General features: G+C 35.8%; 1 protein-coding gene across 1 annotated transcript in view; it reads right to left on the reverse strand.

The window, feature by feature from the left end:
* Window positions 1-21,925, reverse strand: part of LOC143251035 (hepatocyte nuclear factor 4-gamma-like) — a 79,072-nt gene extending 57,147 nt beyond the window's left edge. Inside the window, exon 1 of the mRNA XM_076502326.1 lies at window positions 21,673-21,925. Coding sequence (XP_076358441.1) covers window positions 21,673-21,784 — 112 coding nt within the window. The 5' untranslated portion in view covers window positions 21,785-21,925. The remainder of the gene's footprint in view (window positions 1-21,672) is intronic.
* Between the last annotated feature and the right edge of the window lie 2,792 nt (window positions 21,926-24,717).

Genomic DNA, 24,717 nt, shown 5'->3' on the forward strand with positions numbered 1-24,717 from the left:
AGGTAAAGCATATTACATACAATAATACGAGATAAAGAAATTACAGACATCAAACCTGAGGAAGGAATTGAAGAATAGAAATGTTAATTAGGGCAAAGAAAGATGACAGGCAGAGAATAATACCAGAGAAAATTAAATTACAGAAATTAAATCCAAAGAAGAAATAGAAATGTTATCCAGGATTACCTAAGATTTTGTGCAGCAGTTACAAACGAACTTATAATTTTTACTAGAGATACAACTGAAATTATACCATTGCAAACCAGTCGTGTTTGAAGTGCACCTTAAGTTATGCACTAATTCTTTCAAGGTATACCTGAAGTTATGGACTAGTTCTTTCGAGATACCGCTAAAGTTATGGGGGTAATTCTGTGAAGACACGTCTGAGTCATAGACTAGTTCTGTCGAGGTATAACTGTAGTTATGGACTAGTTCTCTCAAGGTGCACCTGAAATTATAGACTATTTCTGGTGCACTAAAGTTAGGGGGTAATTCTGTCGAGGTAAATCTGATGTTATGGACTAGTTCTTTCAAGGTATACCTGATGTTGTGGACTTGTTTTGCAGAAGTGTGTCTGAAAGTATATAACAGTTCTGTCAAGGTACACTTGAAGGTATGAGGTAGTTCTGTCAAGGTACACTTGAAGGTATGAGGTAATTCTGTCAAAGTACACTTGAAGGTATGATGTAATTCTGTCAAAGTACACCTAAACTTATAAGGTAATTCTGTCAAAGTACACCTGAACTTATGAGGTAATTCTGTCAAAGTACATCTAAAGTTATGAGGTAATTTATCTAATAATATATCTAACTATAAAAGCCGGTGTCACGTCACATTAGTTCACACATATCTAACTATAAAAGCCGGTGTCACGTCACATTAGTTCACACATATCTAAGTATAAAAGCCGGTGTCACATCACATTAGTTCACACATATCTAACTCTAAAAGCCAGTGCCACGTCACATTAGTTCACACATATCTAACTATAAAAGCCAGTGTCACGTCACATCACATCACGCTCGATTTCTCTTGACTTCTCCAAATAGAAGGAGTCATAAAAGCCAAAATGCATCTATCTAGATAGAATAGTTCGGTTACTGTCTGCCCATTACGATTTTAGTGACGGGAGTGAAAGGGGTCGTTAGGGGGTGCAGTAACATCTGAGTGTAGTGAGTGTAGGTATAATAAATTATATCGCTAACGTAAAGACACAGTGTTGAATCATCTAGCCTAGAGCCAAGTGCGTAAAATTTATCGTGGGAATAAAGATATCCATTTAATTTTTAAACTAAAATCGTTCCTGGATTGAGTTATTTTCTGGTATATCACCAACGTTTTTAATATAAAAACAAATTTTTAATAAACTGAGACTCTAAATTAAGAAATTATCTGATAGTTTTTTCCAGTTCTGTTGTCTGTACAATTCATTTTTACTTTCAGTACACAGACTAACAACAGGTTATGTTTTATAACTAAGCAACACGATATAAAAGCCATTGTTGGAAAATAGTGTTACCAAAATGTTACCAGTAATAATTTCATGAATACATCATGAATTATCTGAATTTTGATTAGCTCAAATGTGACTGCTTCGACTACACTTTTCTGCTTCTTTATTGGTGAAGTTCGGTTTCGTAAAATGTATTTAGTTCAGTTAGCGACAAAATGTGAGGTTACATTATATTTTGAGGTGATGGTGGTAGTACTTGTCCTGTAAATTGTGACGAGCTTTATGCTGGTACATGTATAAGCAGCGACGTTACTAATAATTCACACACACTTTTATCCTGTCTCTTTTTTAAATTCTTTAGTGAATCTTGTGATTTTACGTGTGTTTCTATTCTATGTGGAGCAAGTTTAGTGATCTAACTACATGACCTGTGAATGTTTTAATTCAATACTTTCAGTAAATATATTCTGTTTTAGCATATTCAACTTAGAAGCGAAACATCTTTTCGAACACTTGTTTGTATATGTTTAGAAATCTGATATACAGAAAGCTCTCTTAGGTAAAAACATTTGGAACATAAGAGTTATGTTAAAACTGCTTCAGTTTAGATCTCGGTGACAAGTATGCTGACCAAGTTGGCTTTTGTAGACTTAACCTTTCGTTCTTTCTCCATTAGACCAAACTAACCGTTGCTGTTAGGAAAACATGACACCGAAAGAGATGTTTATTCTGTATATGCAAGTGAGATTTATTATTACATGTTTGTAACGGCCCATTAAAGACGCGTGATATATATGTACGTTTAAAGTCATCATTTCCTTACAATATCACCTAGAGAGCACGTTCTTGTCAGTTGTAACTACAGAAACGAAATGACACCGCCGCCTGGCGGCGTTTGTTTTCTTTAATGAGGCGGCTTTTAGTGATTTATTTAATCTCGTGAGTTCAAGTGCTACTCTATTATTTGTTCTTATTCGGTTTCTAAAGGGTTAATTTATTCATATAAACACCCACTAAGTGACAATCTCAGATCAATGTGTTTATCAAAGTATTAAATGAGTCAAGTAAAAATTCGAAACATAAAGCTCTGTTGTCAAGAGACTCGCGTTCATGAATATATAGAGTACGTCAATTTTTATTTCATAAAGTGACGCTAGAGTGACTGTATAATTTATACGAATTTTCCACATAGTCTTTATACTTTTGAAACGAAAACAAACAAACAAACCGTAACTCCTACTTAAGCATTGTTACATACAAAAACATCTGACCTAATACCGCCTTCTGCTAAGTATAATACAGTTCAGTTCCATATAAAAAAAGCCATTTTGTTCCCATTTTCAACTGGACACATTTCAAAATAGGACATTCTGCTTTATTTTACGGGTAAAGGTCAATTAACAGGAGAAAAAGGTTGTTTCTTAATGTAAAAAGTCCATCCGACCAATCCATATGAATCCAAGGCTACAAAATCAAGGGAGGGGGGTGGTGGTGGCTAAATTCAAAATACGATAGAAAGATTTACTTAACGCATACTTTACACAGTATATGATTACATATTTTATAAACTCAGATAAATATCTGATTTTGTAAAAATCATATGTATCTGTTATTCTGTGTTTGCAACTAGCAATAAATGTTATCTTAAAAATAAAAGCATTTAAAAAATTGGGGCCAAAGCAAAACTCCTCCAATCCCGTATCTAGCCACGCTCACAGAATCGACAAAAGTCATAAATCTTAGTTTTCATGATAGTCCATTCTACAAGTGCAATTAAATTGTTATGTTTCAAGTAAATAGTCCATCATGCAGTTAGGTGAATCATCGTAATCCACCTGAAAAGTACAACCTACAGAAGCAGGTGAATCACCATGTTTCTTACTTTACTTGAAAAGTCCATTTTAGAGATACGGATGAATCAATAAACACATAAGTTTAGCGTGAAAAGTCTGTCTTACATATACAGGTTGCCCCAGCGGAACAGCGGCATGTCTGCGGACTGACACCGCTAAAAACCGGGTTTCGATACCCGTGGTGGGGAGAGCACAGAAAGCCCATTGTGTAGCTTTGTGCTTAATTTTAAACAAACAAACATATACAGGTTATTCAATTACGAAACAAGTGTCTTATTTCACATGAAAAGTCCATCTTACAGATAGAGGTTAATCAAAAAGGGCACAAGTTTCTTATACGCGTGTAAAGTTCATCCTGTAAATACAAGTTATTTGTAACGTGAAGGAGAAGTCCATCTTAAGGTAAAAACGAATCCCTAAGAACACAAGTTTTTTATTTTATGCGAAAGTCCATCCTACAGAGACAGGTAAGTCCATTTCTCAGTCTTTTCCAGTAAAAAATTAAAAAAATAATTTTAAGAAATGTAGGATTGTGCATGGAACTTAATTCAGAACTCAAGAGCTTCCAGTTGACCTCTGAACCCCGGCCGTAACGGGGGCGTGCGCCTGTGGAGCGCGTTCCCTCGCTTTGTCCAGTCAAATAAATCTTTCTACCACTTTTAATTTGCCTCCAACATCTCTTCTTTAGATCATTCTGTCAAAAATAATGTGATCTTCAGTTCATGTAATGATAACAAATTAATTAATTTATTCAATCATTTTTCTTTGCACAGACTACGTTAACTGGTGGGCTTAATTTCATAAAAAAACTTTCAATATAAACACCAAGATTAGTGTTGCAACTAACTTACAAACATAGTCAAAAGTTATTTACAAAATGTAATGTTCTCTCTTAGAGTTCGATAATAAATACATCAATTCTCCGATGAACAGACTCAGTAACTGACAAGGAGCTGATTAGTTAACTTTACTCACTCAGGTTATGTAGTTTTATGGGTCCCATGATAAGCTCCGAAATTTTCATAAATTTTCATTACTTCAGAAAATTAGCATATCATGCAAAAAACTCCTTCTTGTAAACATAACGATAAATATTTATATCTACAAAGCAACATCTTATTTTACTGTTAATTCAAAAAAGTCTTTGTGAAGGTTTTTTTTTTTCCGAAGCTGATGATGTGAAGATGGGATGACCTCTTATCCAACCCTTATCGTCACTGTTTCGTCATAGGTAGCTGGTCGAGTGTGTCCACTTGTGGCTCTGCCCTTGGTATTCCTTAACAAGAACTTGGGCTTTTCAGCTGGTTAGATGTCCACTGGCAGATAATTCTCTGAATTTGTCTAGCTTACTGTTCTGTCACTGAGGTATTTATGGCAGATGACCTTTGACTTGGACTATCGGTTCATCGTCGATTCTTTCTAGAACAACATATGGTTATTCCTATCACCTACACTAACTTTGCTGTTTCGTTATTTCTCGTGGGAATCGTACAGCTACACCACGTATCACCTTGATGAAATTAAGTCTAATGACTATTATTGCTATAACAACTTTTCATTTTATCACTAGCTGATTTAAGCCTTTCCAGTGTATAGTCATTTATGATATCAATGGTGTTCCTTAGTCTCTCTATATATTTTGTGTGAAACTTTGTTGAACGATTATCTTCAGGATGTCAGTGCAGAAGATCCTGTTGATAGTTTCAGATTTTTCAGATATCAGAGATGATGATGTGTTGCTGATATTTAATGTGCTGCTGTTTAATAACTCACAAGTACCAATGAAAGATCTAGGTTTTCACATGTTAATCCATATAAATGAATAATTAATTTAAAGGGGTACAGTTACACCCCCTCCGATAGTACAGCGGTATGTCTATGGAAATACAACGCTAAAATAAGGAGTTCGATTCTCCTCGGTGAGCTCAGCAGATAGCCTGATGTAGCTTTGCTATAATAAAACGCATACAGTTATACCTCGTTACTGTCCAACCAGAAAATGGATAAAAGTTTGCTGGTTTGGTCTTTTTTTATTTCAAAGATTTGACACATTGGTGCAAACAAGTCTGATCCAAAGTTCTGTATCTGATATGAGTTAAGTTAGGCATCCCAAGTATTGAAACAAATCCATTGACGACTTTTCTCACTAGAGTGTACTCTTCCTGGTTAGGAAAGCGTATTTTTCTCGCCATCTGACTAAATATTCTATCACAACCATGAGGTACACATTCCCATTGTTACACTGGCAGCAACTCTTTCGATGTCCATGCTATTTTCTTCATATATACTTTTTTGCTCAAAGCATTGTTAATACAATTTATATTAATATTCTACAGATGTTTGGGAATCAATCCAATAGAAGAATTTTCTTAGTTTCTATAGTGTCCACTTATTGAAGGATTGTGGAAATGATGCAGTGCTTTTGTATGTAGAAACTGTGGAAGTACCAAAGGTAGTCATTGTTACTGACCACTATTATCCTCCCATTTCCAGCACAGCGATCCCTCTTGGAGACGTAATGAATCTTATCTGTGGTCAGCCCATCTTTGCCATTGTATGGAGTGACTATTTGTCACGACGGTTTTCCTAAACTATTATTGGTCCATTGAACAATAAATTTAAAACCAATATATTTTGCCTCAACATCTTTTAGTTGAGTATTGGACCACATTATTCCTTGGTCACCACTTTGAAGATTTTACAGTGGACTGTACTGTTTTATACTTCAAGTTGATCGCCTTTAATGTCTCGTGCTTCAAAATAATACACCAGCATTTCCATGGTTACCTACATGAATCATGAATACTGTCAAAGTTTTAAAAGAGTTTGGAGTTGGTTGCAACAACTACTATAATTTTGTAACTATACACAAGAGAGCGCTTTGTCTTGACAGCTGGATTATGTGTACATATCCACGTTCTCTTTGTTGTGAAGAAACAGGCAGTAAATAGTTCTTTAAAGAAAAAAAACTTTTTTTGCCATGAAAGTAACGTTTGTACTTAATATTAAAGTTGTTCCTGTATTTTGTTAGTTTTATAACAGGTCTTGTTTGTCATGTTTACTTGAAAAATTGAAGCATATAGAACTCTTTAAAAGCACCAATAGTTTGATGTTAAAATCACATTAGCAGAAAAGTCAGTAAGGGCGAACGGAACTGTCTGTAAGATTTGTAAGGTGATTTGTTGTAACAATATTACAAACAAATTTGTTTTCTTGTTTTTGTTTTTCGCGCAAAGCTACACGAAGGTTATCTGTGCTAGCCATCCCTAATTTAGCAGTGTAAGACTAGAGAGAAGACAACTAATCATAACCACCCATCGCCAACTCTTGGGCTACTCTTTTACCAACGAATAGTGGGATTGACCGTCACTTTATAACGCCCCCACGGCTGAAAGGGCGAGTATGTTTGGTGCGACGGAGATTGAAACCCGCGATCCTCAGATTACGAGTCGAACGCTTTAACCCACCTGGCCATGCCGGGCCATATTACAAACACTCCTCTGCTGTTGACCATAATGGTAACAATTAATTTTTATCTGAAGTTTAACTAATGCTTTCCATCACTATTTCATCTCTATGTTGTTAAATCACAACTTTATTTTTATAAAAGTAATTACAACAGTTGGGTAAATATTTAGCTTCTTACATATAAAAATCATTCCTTTTTAGTCTATTTTGATAGACTGGTGTATTGTAGATATTCAATAACGTCATCTTTGTCCACCTTGCTCCTATAACAATCTTTTATCACTAGTTTCCTGCGGAATAAGGATTTGAAACTCATTCCCTTTCATATATTTTCCTGTTCCTCTCTTTCATATAACTAATATTTTCTGTATATTGCTTTTGTAGAATAGCTAGAAAGTACAAACAAAAAAACTAACAAAGGACCAACAAGTAAAGATATTATGAAGAAAGGAAAGTTGGCAGTTATCAACATAGATAGAAGGGTGAGGACGGAGGCCTAAAAATTAAATATGTTGTTTTCAACACTATGTCGTTAGGTAAAGAAGTTACGAAAGGGAAAAACAAAATTCAAGTTAGTTACACAAAGAATCACCAGGTGTGTATTTACTGATGAGTAAGATGAAAAGTTGCAAATATATATGAGCCAAATACATACTGCTTATAATTATTATTAATATATAATGGCGAATAAACAATTTATTCACTTCAACAACTTTAGTTCTAGGCCCAAAATACATCTCACAAAGCTTCAGACTTTCCTCGGACTGGGGAAAGGTTATAAGTATGGGCTGTTCTTTTAAGTATGGTCCTTATAGATTATGAAATATTTTGCATCATAAAGTGAAAAACAAAATTTCTAAGTTCCATCTTTACGTTAATAGACAATGGTTATCTGTTAATAGTTAAAAGATATTTAACATAATACAAACGTTTAATAACCATCTCCTACAACTCTCTTCTGCCATTTTACACCTGAAAGTTAGGGTGGTCATAATTAAGTTCGTTTTTGTAAGACACTGTTGAATGATGGAAGCTTTTGATGAAACAAACTTTTACCTTGCATTATTATAACGTTGAACGTTATTCTTAAAGATGAAATATAATTATATTATGTAAAGTGTAACAATCATTCACAGCCCCCTTCACTCCTGAACTTCTAAGGTTATCTTGTCACTACCCAGTTCATTGCTCTATGATTTGTCCAGTGTAAACATTTGCCCATAGATGTAATGATGGAAACGACTTAGAACTCAAACCACGGTTAACAGTCTTTTCAAAGTTACATAATACCTTCTTTTTACAATAGTTATTGCCTTGCTATAGTAGCCAATCACGTGTCGTATTTGTACTAACATTGCTTTCACTACAAAAAAAAAAAAAAGCCCGTCATGGCCAGGTGGGTTAAGGCACGCGACTTGTAATCTGAGGGTCGCGGGTTCGCACCCTTGTCGCACCAAACATGCTCGCCTTTTCAGCCGTGAGGGCGTTATAATGTGAAGGTCAATTCCACTATTCGTTGGTAAAAGAGTAGCCCAAGAGTTGGCGGTGGGTGGTAATGACTAGCTGCCTTTCTTCTACTCTTACACTGCTAAATTAGGGACGGCTAGCGCACATAGTCCTCGAGTAGCTTTGCGCGAAATTCTAAAACAAACACTACAAAATAACCTACATCTGTATTTAAAATTAGTGGATCTTCAAAATTTGGGTGAATTAATACAGAAGAAGTCGTTATTTATTCATAATCTCTAACAAAGTGTATTTGGTTTTTAAGTAACTTGTGTAGAATATGATCTATTTCAAACAATGATTTCACAAAATGAAAATAGTAAGAGAAAACACCCAAGAATTTTATTACTTCATACAGTTCTTTGGTGTCAGTAAATTTTGAACAGATGCAGTCTTAGTTGGGTCCGTAAATATTCCATCTTTTCTGTCCTAGGAAACCCAAGTGTTGATAGAAAAAAATCCCTCCTCATTGGGTTTCAGCTTAAGATTCCATTTTTTAAAATTATTCAAAAATCTTCTTAACCCATTATAACCATTATCAAAGGTCTTCCCATGTGTGATTAATTCATTCGAGTAAATAAGTATGACATTCATAGATATTTCAGAAAGAACACATTTAAATGTAGCGAGTGCATTATATAATCCAAATAATAATATAATAAAGTACCACAGTTTATTTCTTGCAGTAAAAACTATTGTATCTCTGGTTTGTTGACTTTCACTTGTCAATATCCACTCTTTAGATCTAATGTTGAAAACCATTTTGGTCCAGATAAAGCATACAAAGTATAATTAATTCTTGATAATGGGTAAGAAATCTTCATTGTGACATAATTTACTTTCTCTTAGTGCACACAGAACGTGATAAACGCATCCTTCTTCTTTCCAAGGATTAACTTGCTTCTATCACTCCTCGTTCCTTAGGTGTTGTCCAAGGATTAACTTGCTTCTGTCACTCCTCGTTTCTTAGGTGTTGTCCAAGGATTAACTTGCTTCTATCACTCCTCGTTTCTTAGGTGTTGTCCAAGGATTAACTTGCTTCTATCACTCCTCGTTCCTTAGGTGTTGTCCAAGGATTAATTTGCTTTTATCACTCTTCGTTCCTTAGGTGTTGTCCAAGGATTAACTTGCTTCTGTCACTCCTCGTTTCTTAGGTGTTGTCCAAGGATTAACTTGCTTCTGTCACTCCTCGTTTTTTAGGTGTTGTCCAAGGATTAACTTGCTTCTATCACTCCTCGTTCCTTAGGTGTTGTCCAAGGATTAATTTGCTTTTATCACTCTTCGTTCCTTAGGTGTTGTCCAAGGATTAACTTGCTTCTATCACTACTCGTTTCTTAGGTGTTGTCCAAGGATTAACTTGCTTCTATCACAACTCGTTTCTTAGGTGTTGTCCAAGGATTAACTTGCTTCTATCACTACTCGTTTCTTAGGTGTTGTCCAAGGATTAACTTGCTTCTATCACTCCTCGTTCCTTAGGTGTTGTCCAAGGATTAACTTGCTTTTATCACTCTTCGTTCTTTCATGGTTTCTATCTATTTTAAAATCTCATTCTGTTTTGTAAGTGGAAGTTATCTGGACAACTCTCATTTTGGGACATCTCCAGTATTAGTCTTACGATACATTTCATTTGTTCAGTCTAAGGATTCAGGTTACTGGAGAGGATATTTTGATATTATGTGAAAAAGTTCAGTGTTCTATGGCATTGACCAATCTATAAGATCTCCACAGGTCTGGCCATATAGCTTGTGGAAGTAAGATAGTAAGATGCCTCTACGTGAGGATTTTTACAGCGGACTTTCTGCGTCTTGTCTCAAAAGTGATTACTTCTGATGTTAATGCATTTATTACCTATACCACTTGTTATCTTGCAATTTTCCGTATAGACTTGACTTGAATTTCATGTTTTGTTGTGTTCATGGCACTAATAATGACGTGTATTCTCTAGGTTCAAGATAGTTTCTCTAACTAATAATCCCTCAGGACACTCTAATGTGTTTAGTTCTGTTACGTACCATTCATTAAACGTAAATTCATTATAAGTCCTAGTATAAGTATTTAATTTACTGTTGATACAATGAATGCTTTCAGTGGAAGTTCAATCTCTGATGTAGTAAATATCATGTAGTGCACAAGAACTTCCTGATCATAAAATGTAAAGCTATTTGAAGCTAGCCTAATGTGACATCCATACCTCCGTGTAAAGTCAATTAACAATATGCCCTTTCCCTCGATGTCAATTACACATGTAGTGTAGAAAAGTTTCCAATAGTAAAGGTAACTTTCAACTTTTCTCTTGCTGAAATGTTGTGTTTTCTTGCTGTTCACATCAATTCATTTCTTTTCTTTAGACTTGAAGGTAGTTTCCTACCTTTCATTGCAAGGTTGAGTTTTGAGAACAGTTACGATTGTAACTGAAGAACAAGTGTCAATAACTGTAGAACAAGTGTCAATTTGCAAACTGCAACACTTTTCATTATTAAACTCGTTGAGTGGTTTCTTTAAATAACAAATTTCTTATGTCATTTGAGGCAGATGGGTTATTCTTAACTGAACTTTACTGCTTAGGCCTAACTAACCCCTATATTCCGACGTTTGGTTATCTCTTTGTTGTTACTTTAATCTGGTAGAGCTCAGTGACTCATTTTTTGATATTACTTACTTGTTATGAAGTGTTAAGCCCTCACAGTATCGTTCTTTACACAATTATAACACTTCTTATGACATCTTATGGTGGTGGTGATGTTCTCTATAGGCCTTTTATCTGCAGTTCCTGACAATACATCCTTTCAATTTACACGCCATCTTTTGATTTATTTCCTCCATTATATGTAACAAATTATCTAATTTAACTTTTCAGTTCTTCTAGACCACTATTAGGGGAAGCTGGTGTTTCATTGTTAATTGAGATGGTGCTTTTACTTGTTCATCTGTGACTTTAATGGATTCAAGCTCCATAACCAACTGGATACCTTTTTTAATGAGGTACCTCTACTTTGCTTCAGCCTAAATCCTATATCTTCATTTGTTACGCCATCTGGTTACGTGCCAATGAATTCATCGTTTCATGTGAAGCATTTGGTAAAGGTAATTGAGCAAACCGTTTCAAATTAGTTAACGTATTTTATTTGCTCTGCTTCTGAACTTAATATAATGAATTAATTCACTTCTTTAGTAATGTTCTTTGGGAAGCCTGAAATCACAAACAATGTTCCAACAAAAATTCTTATACTAATAGTAAGTCTAACGCATAAATAAACTTGCTCAATAAACTAGATGCAAAATCTCCTCTCTAACTGATTGATAATAAGCAAATCGCCAAAGTAATTCGATAACTGACGAACATACTCACTTGTTTATACTGAACTGATCAGTTAAGCCTAATGCACTCAGCCTAGCGTTTTTATATCGTATTATTTTTCTATGTTCGTCAGGAAGTTTCGAGATTCCACAGTATCCTAAACTTTCATGAAATTTCTAGGCTTCACACAATTATTACAGCATGTAGTAAAACATTATTTTAGTGAACAAAGCAAGGGCAACCTAAATATCTACACAGAGTAACACCAGTAAAGCTTTTATGGACGTAGCAAGTGAGTATATTTAACCATCGTTCATACCACACTGAAAAAAATTCATGTCTCGTTCGATCCCTGTAAATACCCAATGTCGGTCCTGGTTAGCACTTTGAAGCCTAAGAATAATGTACTATTACTTCAGCCTCACATCGCTAGGTGGTTAAGACTCCCGGGTTCCAATCCCTCCTCATCCCACCGAACATGTTCGTCCTTTCAGATGTGGTTGCATAATATGCCACTATTCGTTGGTGTGGTTGGTGTTGACTAATTGCTTTCCCTCTAGGATTTCACTGTTAAATTAGGGACGGCTAATGCAAATAGTCCTCGTGTAGCTTTGCGCGAGATTCAAAAACGAAACTAAATTTATTTATACCACTAATAAAGTTTTTATATCTACGATACCACTTCAGGATGCAACACTAAAACATTTGCGGGTTTGTTCGACGCAAAGTTACATAGTAGGCTTTTGGCGCTCCGTTCAGCATGCGGAATCAAACCTCGGATCTTATTTCTTAATCACTACACTTAGACTACGAGACACTATGATGATATAACAACTTTGTTATAGCTACTTGATTAGTGAATAACTGTTTACAAGCTGAGGTTAATTTACTAGTAACTTGATTTGATTGGTTGATGACATACCCGTGCCTAAACACAACCGCCTCAGTAGGCCAAAGTCGTCTAATTACCTTTGATGTCTAAATCAAAGTTCCTGTTGAAAAGTATTTTTGTACTCTTCGTGTGCACCCTAGTCAGCCAGTGATAAGTGTATAGACTTACAATACTAAAATGCGGGATTCAATTCCCGTGGTATACAGAGTGTCTCCATGACATAATAAAGCAAACAAACTCTTTGCGGTCCTCCAACGTGTGTCTTATCGAATTTAGTTGTTTTTTTCAATTAACCTTTATGGTTGTCACAGAGAGTTCTGTGTTTGTTTCACTTCATCATCACTATTCCATACATGCCCCAAGTAACAAAATGAACATAATCTGTAGGTACGTATATAAATAACTCCAGACATATAATTTCATGGTGCCCAGCTATAATAAATCAACCGGTCGAAATTTATTAATCAAACATTAAAATGTTACGTACGAGCTACTACGAACCTGTAGTGATATACATATAAAAATGTGGTGTTCTTTTAGGTCAAAGAGATGAGTTTAGAGGATTAATTATTAATTAATTAATTATATATTACTTAACAGAACATGTAACTACTGAATCTTAACAGAAACACTCGCTTATAGGTCAAATATCTTTAACCACTCTTGACCATCGAAAACCGACTCCGTCAAACGAATAGGAGGGTTTTGTAATACAAAACTTTAGGTGGGAAATACTTTACGTAACTATGAAATAAGTCCCAGTCGCACAGCGGTATGTCTGCGAACCCACACCGCTAAAAACTTTCGATATCCGTGTTGAGAACAGATAGCTCATCATGTAGTTCTGTGCTTAATTCTAAACACTACACTTAAGGTAAGGAATATTTGCCTAACACTAAACCTAATCAGTTAAAATATTTCAGAGACCTATAATTTGCAGTTATATAAATACAACTGGCTTCTATGGATCTTTCCAGAATTAAGACTGTCTTAACCTCTCACACTAATCGCGCAAGCAGATTCATTCTATATTTTTTTAACAACTGGCTGAAGTACCCATACCCTGGACGGAAAATGTGTAAATCCACAGGTCGTGTTAGCATATGAAAAATTTCTTCCCTTATATGCTTTTGATTGATTGATTATTTCTTTGAAATTAAGCAGAATGCTTCACAATGGGCTATTTGTATTCTGTCCACCATGGGTATCGAAACGCAGTTTTTGGCGGTGTGAGTCTGCTGACATACCGCTGTGCCATTGGGGAGCCCTTATATGAAACTTTAAAAAAATGCAAATAAGCCCATAAAAACTGCAAAATACCGAGTAAAAAACTGAAAATTTGTGTGTATTTCCCCTTGAACTCGGAGAACCTCCACACTAAATTTAGTAAAGATCCATTCACAGAGAGTGAGGTAGTAAGTAGTAAATAAAACTAATAAAAGTGTAAAACGCGAAATGCAAGTTTTAAATTAGTATATACTCACACACGGACCCAATGAACCTCCATACGGTGAAGATCACTCAAATACTGCGAAGTTGTTATATGAACAGACAACAGACAGTTCTATTATATTTTTACAAATCTATAGTCAGAAATGATCAAATAAGAAACGTGGATCGTGTCATTCACCTTGCCAGTTTTTCTCTCAACATTGCAAGAGGAATTTTGCATAAAAAGCTCAAAAATACATTCTACTATTGATGTATTACAACTTGTATATATATTCCACACCAGGCCCAACATGGCGAGGTGGTGATGTATTACAACTTGTATATATATTCCACACCAGGCCCAACATGGCGAGGTGGTGATGTATTACAACTTGTATATATATTCCACACCAGGCCCAACATGGCGAGGTGGTGATGTATTACAACTTGTATATATATTCCACACCAGGCCCAACATGGCTAGGTGGTTAGGTCGCTTGACTTTATATCTAATGTCGCGGCCTCGATGTATTACAACTTGTATATATATCCACACCAGGCCCAACATGGCTAGGTGGTTAGGTCGCTTGACTTTTAATCTAAAGTCGCGGCCTCGAATCCCCGTTACACCAAATATGCTCGTCCTTTCAGTCGCTGGGGCGTTATAATGTTACAATCAATCAGATATATACTGTGTGTGTGCAATTTTAAACCAACAATAGTAAATCTTAATCGCACTATACAGTTAGTGCTCAATATGATTCTATATTTCAACAGTTAACACAGTGCTGAATTATTCAAGAAAGAAATCATGTTACAAATTTGTAAGAGAGATACACAAGTTATTCTCTGAGACTTTTTTATATTGCATTCGCAGTTTTAGACAATCTAAACACCAATAGGTCTCTCAGATGGACCTGGCATGGCCAGGTGGTTAGGGCGTTTCACTAGCAATCTGAGGGTCGCGGGTTCGAATCCCATCCCACCAAACAGGCTCGCCTTTTCAGCCGTTGGAGCGTTATAATGTGACGGTCAATCCCACAATTCGTTGGTAAAAGAGTAGTCCAATAGTTGGCGTTGGGTGGTGATGACCAGAGCTACCTTCCCTCTAGCGTTTCACTTTTTCTTTTTTCTAAGCCTTCTTATTTAATATTTGTTTTTTGGTTTTTAAATGCACCAATAGATGTAAACGATGTTACTATTTGAAACACTTCCATATATACAATATTTTTAACTTTAAGAATATTAAAAACGTATTAAATAACCCGGTTTCTTATTTATATTATTCGAGGAAAGGGAATCTCCAGAGAGCCCTTAAAGATTAAACTTTGATGAGACTAGTTATAGAGATGAACTCTTAACTATTATTTTTAAATCATCCTTGTTTCTTTTCCTGTTTAAACCTTAAATAATTTTACCCATTTTCTCCACTTTAGTTATTTAATCATGTTGTGCTGCTGTTCCAACGTATATTATCGTGCATGCTGTCTCCTTTTAGTGACTATAATCAACACGTGCTTTCACTCGTCATGAGGGCGAACTCCTTTCTTCCTCAGAGATACAATCTTTTAATATTTTCAAATTATCCACCTTGCGACTCCAATTAGCAACAAAATGTTAATTTTTTTTTGTATTAACAAACTAACCCTCTGCCCCCTCCTCCTCTTCAACTTTAAAAAAAAGTATAAAAACGCTATTTTTCCAAGGTTCATTACATTTGGTGATATTTTATAACCACAATTATCTCCTGTGCTACAAGGACGCCTGGTTTTCAGGATATATTACTATCAGCAACATGTGTGTTTGTCTTATGATTAAATGTGTCTTGAGCACCTGTTATATTCCTTCTGTCTTTACTGTGAGAATTGTTCTCGCATAAGTTTACATTTCAAAGAAATGTTACCAAATAAAGTGTGCCTCACAGGTAAGTCCTGGTAAAACTGAGATTTTATAGACTGCTAGGAAATCATATCGTCCGGTACCGCGATTTATTTAATCTTTAAAATGAAAACTCTAGGGATCCTAGTTGGACAAATTTTACCTGACTGAAGGAAGGTCTAAAATCATTGTAGCAACATAAAACACTAATATTAACGTGTTTAAGTACGTCTACTTTTGTATCTTCTATTTGAATGCGAGGAAAACCGTATTTAGTTTGTTATGTATTATAATTTGACCTGGGGGGGGGGAATTTCCGATTTATTAGATTATGATTTCAAATAATTAAAAAAATTAATTTTAATTTAGAAGCTAATTAAATGTCAATTTGTATCAAATTTATGATATATGCCAACAAGACCGATACACACAATTTTCTTTCTGAACACAAATGTACAAACAACAATATAATTTATAACAACTTCATGACATATAACGGTTTGTATACAAACATTTTACAAACTCACAAATAGTATTCAGTTTTCTATCAGGTCTGAAACTAAAAATTATTGTAATTCCAAGTTGATATTGTTACACTTTTCTTGACGGGAGGGCTAGCTAGCTCTATCTTTGATTGATCTCACGTGGTTTATAAGCTTACTTTTAACCGAGGAAGATATTTAATATCCTCGTAGATATATGAACGTCCGAAGTTAATTCACTGAAGTTTGCAATGTTCAAAATCTACAAATGTTCCTGGTCAAATATTTGAAGTTTTCCGATTAATAAGCTTTTGTCACAATTATAGCTTCCAGCGAGCAAACAACATTCTACTGTCTATTGGTGCGTCGATTTATAAACTTTAGGCGAGATTCTCGAAAATTCACTTGGCACAGGGACTAGTAATCATTATTATTACGTACACCTAGAACGTTGTTGATTCTTACTCTCGAGAATCTCCTACATGTTTAGAAAAAAGGCGGGATTTGCGAAATACACATTTAATAATATACGTTACATGCAATAAACTGAATACAAACGTAAGTATTAAAATAATATTAAATCCATTACAAGTTTAACTCAGTGGACTACATAATTGTCCCTATTTCTGTGGATGATCCTGAAGAGTTTCGGTAGTTTTTTTTTTTAACATAAGAACAAATAAACCAAGTAACCATCCTGAGCTTTAGTACTTAAATTTAAACAAAGAACAAGAGCGATCAGAAAGATTGCACGCATTTATAGTAGACAACACCAAATTTGACCTTCGAAAACTCAGAAATTCTTTCTCAGATCCAGAACGATCAACGATCTGGGTCTTTTCTCTCCTTTTTTTTTAGTCTGGTGAGGAGTCTCAGCCTGAATGTGCTCGTGAAATTTGATACAAATCCTATCACACTTTACACACAGTTATTACCTAAAAAAACACGAAAATGTCCAATATCTATCCGTTACAAAACTACTTCAAAGTGATTCAAAAACAGATCCAGATTTGACCCGAACCTAATTTGATGATTGTCCTACATCGTCTTCCCATCTTGTGTAAAATGGTCGTGTTTTCTGGTTTATCACTTTTCGAGATACGCGCGCGGAAACGCACCCAGGCACACACGTGACCCCGATTGCAATATCTTCTCCCATAGAGGGTGAGAAAGGGCATTATGTGGTGAACATTTAGTGGACACTATATAAGTTTGTATCTACTGCCGATTTTGCTCGTAAAATATTAAGGATTATAGTTAAACTTTAGTCAGTTATTATTCTTATATTAATTTTAGTTAAACTGATAAACATGGCTCAAATCGTACGTCATTGTACATCCGCACTTTGAAAGGAAAGTCAGTGCATTCTGACTTGAGATCTAAACACGGCGCAGGAGACTGGGGGAGGGAGGGGTCAATGAGGCATTGCCCACCCGCTTTTCAAAAAGTAGGTGCCCTGTCCTCCTCACTTTTAACAATAACACGGAGAAGTTTTTAACGAAGTCTTAACGAAGTACAATGTATGCTCGAAAACTGTAATTAAACGCATTTCCATCTTTTTGTCGTCTACTGACAAGTTGTCCACGCTCCGACTGAAAATGTATTTATTTCCGCAACCTGCTTGTTTGTGTGTTTTTTTTAATTTCGCGCAAAGCTACTCGAGGGCTATCTGCACTAGCTGTACCTAATTTAACAGTGTAAGACTAGAGAGAATGCAGCTAGTCGTCACCACCCACCACCAACTCTTGGGCTACTCTTTCACCAACGAATAGTGGGATTGACTATCACATTATAACGCCCCACGGCTGAAAGGGCGAGCATGTTTGGTATAACGGGGATTCGAACTCGCGACCCTCAGATTACGAGTCGAACTCCTTAATCCACCTGGCCATGCCGGGCTGCTGCTGAAGTATTTTATTTGTTTGTTTGAATTTCGCGCAAAGCTACACGAGGGCTATCTGCGCTAACCGTCCCTAGTTTAGCAGTGTAAGACTAGAGGGAAGACAACTAGTTATCACTACCCACCGCCAACTCTTGGGCTACTTTTTCACCAACGAATAGTGGGATTGACCGTCACATTATAACGCCACTACAACATTCGGTATGACGGGGATTCGATCCCTCAACCCTTGGATTACGAGTTCAGTGCCTTAACCACCTGGTCATGCCAAGCTTCCGCAAATTTAATAAAACTTTTAGTAGGTGACTGAAAATCGACAGTTAGCAATAAATTGTTTGTTTTGTTATTTTCTTCCTAGAAAAATGTTAATACTGTATGATAAAAAATTAAAATTTCAGTTATAACTTAATTTTGGAGAACATTTGTGTGGATAGATCAAAGGTTGACGTCGCACTTTTTATGTGATGTAGAATGTAACATGTAATGGACGTCTGAGAATCACTTCAAGCAGTTATTGGAGTAACAGTTATCGTACTTGACTCGCTGAGAAATTTTTCACACTTTTTTCTTTGGCTGGCTCTCCCCACTCTTATAGTGGGCGCTTCTGTATCCAAGGCAACAAATTCTAATTACTCAGTCTTCGCTGCTTTAAAGAAAAAAAGACGAATTTTACAACTTAAGAAATAATCCGGTGGTATTTATTCCGTGTAACTTGATACTTTATCCGTGATACCGTCGTGAAAAAAACAACAACAAAAAATATCCAAGACTTTCTCGGATTTACCGCTTTCAGTCACTCGCGTGGCGGAACGCTATATCCGAGCGTCTCTGAAGACACGCTGTCCGTTGAAAATTACGGAACTTGAGCTCGTTTATGTAGATGCACGTGATTGTATAGTAGCCACATGCGAACCGATAAGATCCTGTATTGATTTATTTTTAATTTTACAGAACACAAAACAATCGAACTGTGACAAATAAATTAATGCATATTTTTATATAATATCCCATATAACTTGTTTTCTTTTACCACACGTTATTGAGTTATTGAAAGTTTTTCAAATCAGTACAAGAAATTTCCCAATAAGCACAGCGTATAAGGAAACTATAATTTCTGCATCAGGTGCTTAATAAGAGTTTTGAATCTTATATGGCATGTTTGGAAATCTGTGTATGTGTTTCATCTCAAACACAGCGACCTTGTGTCATCACCCCACGCCGACCCGAGTGTCGCGTTACGTAGCCTTGTCACGGTAGTTTTGCACATAAATGAAAGAGTTCCATGGCGTATCGATGGTTTGTTTGCCTTATTTCCGTTAAATTCTTCGTTCGAAAACTATCAAGTTAACGCTAACACCTGAGGATATCTTATTATAAAACATGATTACTTATTAACCTGATGCGACATGAAGTACCGTTAATAACTGCGAGAGTTAGCCGATGGAGCACGAGCTTTCTTAAAGGCGATCCCCACGAGAAACGTGAATAGGAGTCGTCGTAGTTCGGAGACCAGCTTGTCTTGGGTTCTGAAACCACGGCTTCGGTATGCAGGTTGTTTATATGCATCTCGGATTACGTCTTTACTTTGCTCTATGGCCATCTTCAGAGGCTTATGGTGAAACAACTTATTAGGTTGCTAGTTTACCCTTCTCATGCAAAAAAAAAAAAAGTCATAATTCGTGTGGCCAGACTATACGCCTACGAAAATACCTCTAACGACATGTAGACTGTGCTTTGATCCTGTCTATTAAATGCCTAATAATAATGAATACGAGTTTATCGAAAATAATGCTGAAATGTTCCATTTAAAATTTTTTGTATCTAATATTACTGTAACAATCAGCAAATATCTAATTATTCACACCGCGCAGGACTCCTTAGCAGGGTTTAGAAGAAGAAGAAAAACAAACAGTAAATCAACATGGCTATAGCTAGATGAACCGTAGAACCGGCTAAGAAAGGTCACATAATTTGGTCACTTCCTTGGAATAATATAGGATCAGAAAAAGTCTCACAAATAAACGTATGACTTCTAATTTTCATGGTTACTGACAACAACAATAAAGTTTAAAGATTTGCCCTAGCGACAAAATTAATACAAAACTATTTGTTGAAACTTGGTATCTAAAAGTGAACCTAAGTTAGTTTAACGTTTCTGATCTGTATTATTTTAGTAAAATACAACACACTTACATAAAACCTAGTTGGAAGGAATGCATTTATTACTTAATGCATTCTCATTGTCTTCCATTTTAATGATTTAACTAAACTAAATCATAAATTCGTGACTGATATTAATATCTAATGTTTCTTCAATTTACTTTCGTTTAATCACATAAGACATAATTAATTACTACAATTAGCTAAAGAATTATACTCGTCCTATATGGAGGAGACGCGTGCTATATAGAACTAGAGCATAGGGTTATGAAACTGGTAGTGCAATGAATGGAAGGACGTTTTCCTTTTTCTCTTTTGAACAGGCACACAAACTTCTATTCGTTCAATGCTGAATAGCTAGTATGTAGTAATTCCAAACCGATAGATAAATAGACGGATACAATTTTTTTTCGATTATTATAATTAGATATAGATTGCGGATTTTCAACGAAAATATTGGATGCATCGTATTTAGAGTAGTCGAAACTAGACGTAAACATGTATTAAACTTTAATTAAAACCTGGTAAGTTTCGTAAGTCAATAGCCTGTAACGTTGAACTTTCGAATATCCTACACTTATATACAGTCCACGTTGCTTTACTTAGATATCAGGTTTGATAGCATGAATCATTTAGAATCCGCAAGGTTCGTTCGTAGCTGTGATTTTCGCCACTGCTCAGAGCCAGCTTTAATTGAGTTACGTTGTTATAATATTCCAACATAACCGCTGATTTTACGAAAGACTCCACCTAAACCACCGGCGGATGTCCGTTCGGTACATGTCTGTGCATAACACTTTAGTCTTTCGTATACGTAGATATACACACACACACACGAACACTTCTCACCTAAGCACTCCAGGAAGACCTCCCACACCGTAACAGGTCGAAGAGAAACATCCGAGCTTTATTTTTTTAGCACAATATGCTACACACAATTAATTTTTATATATTTAGATCACTAGCTTCTGCTGCTTCTGTGATAGTGTTACTGAAGAATCGAAAAGCAAAATCAGTTTGCAAATTACATTTTGATATTATATTTTGGGGGGGGGGGAAATAAAGTCGACACACCATTGTAATCCGTGTCTATTAAGCTCCTCACAAACGTGTCCTCTTTAAATATACTCTAGAAACAGATGGCTGTATACTTCAACAGGTAATTTTTGACGCCCACGCAGCTCTCAAGATTTCTTAATCGCTATATACACTTAACTAAATAACGCATAAATGTAAAGAAATAAAAACAAATTCTGCTATAAAAATAAGCGACTCTTGAAAATTTGTTCATATATTGTGATAAACTTTGTTAAACCGTCTACAAGAATGACAATATCGTGAGGGAACTCACCCAACATTGGGACTCCCATGGATGCGGCTTGAGCATTCTGGACTATGACTCCGCTGGTGAACGGGGATTGTCCCACTAATACCCCGGCCGTGGGGTGGTGCTCTTCGTTCATGTTTTTCTATCTCGCTAGCTAGCTGTATTGAAAGCTAACAAACACTCTAGGGTCAAATTTCACCTTTGATTTCGCGTACTTTTCAGTATGGACTTCTACCTTCTGATCTAAGTGCAGCTTCCCACTTCTCGCCTGCGGGAAAGCCCGAGGTATAAACCGGAGGGCACGTGACTGCGAGGGCGCTGCGATTGCTTCATGAAATAGATAAGGGAATGATAGGTTTGAGTTTTGGTGCAACTACAATTAATCAAGCTTTGAGAGATGTTATTCTAAAATAAACTTTTACAGGAGGTGCGCTGTAAAGATATTTGTTCATATATATATATATAAATATATATATTACTTTATATATATATATATATAAAGAACTCAAGCCTAAAAGTACAGAACCTTAAACTAGTTAAGCATCCAAGTTACTCTTTTCAAGAGATGTTCGAAATGATTGTTTTAGAAACACCAAAAGAATGTGTGTTTTTATTACAGCAAAACCACATCAGGATATCAGCTGTGACCACCGAAGGGAAATCGAACACGTGATTTTATCGTTGTAAATCAGTAGACTTACCGCTGTCCCAGCGGGATGCTTATAAGAATGTGGTGTTTGTAAAACATTTACCACTCAGGTACAAGGTTCTTTTGTCCCTTGTTTATTATTATGACTTAGATTTTAAAATTCCCAACTATAAAATAATTACATACACGATGTGAATAAGTTTATGCTACCAAAAAAAAAATCATGGTACAAAATTAATGCGACTAAACAGTGCGTATTTTCAAGTATATTTTAGTTTTCATAATGTATTACTGTTCAATCGTTTAACAATATACCTCATTCTTTACCAATCCAATGTTCACTGTTTTTGTGTTCCCAGAATCCTTTATTACTTGAACACTTTACATTACGTAATGGAAGTTAGTTACCCAACACCCATGATTAGACCAATTGTAATGAATCATTAGGACTTATAGTTTATTCGCAGCTGCTATTCATGGTCACGTAAAAACTTAAAATAGTTATTTTGTATGTCAGTTCACGATGTAAATCGTACGTGAATGAATCCTGTAAAACAAACCAGTTGGATACCGGTGTGTTGTTACAGAAACTCTGTATTATAAAGATTCGAATAATAACTATATAGCTAACATGTAGCAGGAAAAACCAATGAGTCATGACAATAAAAGAACTGATAAAAACCAAAAACAACATCCACAAAGTCGAAACCCAAACACAAGTGCAAAATATCAACAAGGATACGTGTTTGAACTAAGTCGGTTTTACTGTGATTTTTGTATAACTCCCATCCTTTAGTGGTTTGTTGTTAACTATGAGGGCTTATGACACTAAAATCAGGCGCCGGCACGGCAGGTGGTTAGGGTGTTCGACTTGTAATCCAACTATTGATAAAAGAGTAGCCCAAGAGTTGGCGGTGGGTGATGATGACTAGCTGCCTTCCCTCTACTCTTACACTGCTAAATTAGAGACGGCTAGCACAGATAACTCTCGTGTAGCTTTGCGCGAAATTCAAAAACAAACAAAACTTCGGAAGACTTGACTATTCCAGTCTTCTTCTTTCTGTGTGTTTTTGATACCAAAATAATGAAATAAAAATGAAGTCCAATGTTGATATTATCTGATAAAAACTATACCGAACGAGAAAATAAAGTAGAAATAATGTATTTAAAGTTCAATCATTTTATTTATTTATATATTTTCTGTGAGTGTGGTTCTCACATGCTTGAATAAAGAGTTGGACGTGTATGCAAAATCATACTCGATAATGAAAGTAAACGTCACTTCTGAGAATGTTTACCATTCTAAGTTTAGAAAGGACAACTGATACGTTCTTTTCGTATCTCCTTTCGTAAATATGTGTTGTTGTTCTCTACGTGTTGTCTCCTGATGGGTTTGTTTGTTTGTTTTGAATTCCGCACAAAGCAACACGAGAGCTATCTGCATTAGCCGTCCCTATTTTTAGTAGTTTAAGATTACAACAAAACCAGCTAGTCATTACCACTCACTCTTGGGCTACTATTTTATCAACAAATATTGGGATTGACCGTCATATATAACGCTCTCACAGCTGAAAGGGCGAGCATGTTTGGTGTGACGGAGATTCGAACCTACGACCCCCAAATTACGAGCCAAACGCCTTAACCACCTGGCCATGTCGTCCCTGTGATGGGATAAGGGTAAGTAAGCCGACGAACTTACAACTTTAAAATCCGAGGTTTGAATCCCCGCAGTGGCCACAGCAGGTAGCCCCTTGTGGTTTTGTTCTATAGCAAAGTTTTCATGTTTCTTAAGTAACATCCAAAATACAATATATATATATATATATGTATACGATTATCAACAATATTACACTCCCTAGCAGCATAACAGTGGAACCTAAGATTGCGGACTTGTAACCTTATAAACCGTTATATTACAGCACAGATAGCCCATTGTTTATCTATTGTGCTTAAATACAAAAACAAAACAAAACAATATTACCTGCTCCCCAGTGGCACAGCGTTATGTCTGCGGTCTCACACCTCTAGAAATCTGATTTCGATTCCCGTGGTGAGCAGAGCACAGATAACCCCATTGTGTAGCTTTGTATTTAATTCTAAACAAACAAACAAAACAGTGTTACCCTAACATGGCGTAATACTTTACACATATTCTGTATGAAAAACAACAGTAATTGGTTTATAACGTTAAAAACCGAGTTTCGATACTCGTCGTGAGCTAAACACAGATAACCCATTGCGCTTAACAACAAATAAATCCAATGGAAACACCTGCTTTGCTGAGAAAAGTGATAGTTTTGTAAGTGTTAACAACACTTCAGAGTTTAGTTTCTGTAACCTAAGGGCTATAACTTATGTAAGACTGAATTATATTTTTTATTAAATATCAAGAATCGCCTATTCAAAAACAGAAATTTAAT

This window comes from Tachypleus tridentatus, chromosome 5 (genome assembly GCF_004210375.1).
Source record: "Tachypleus tridentatus isolate NWPU-2018 chromosome 5, ASM421037v1, whole genome shotgun sequence".
In the NCBI taxonomy this organism is placed as follows: domain Eukaryota; kingdom Metazoa; phylum Arthropoda; class Merostomata; order Xiphosura; family Limulidae; genus Tachypleus; species Tachypleus tridentatus.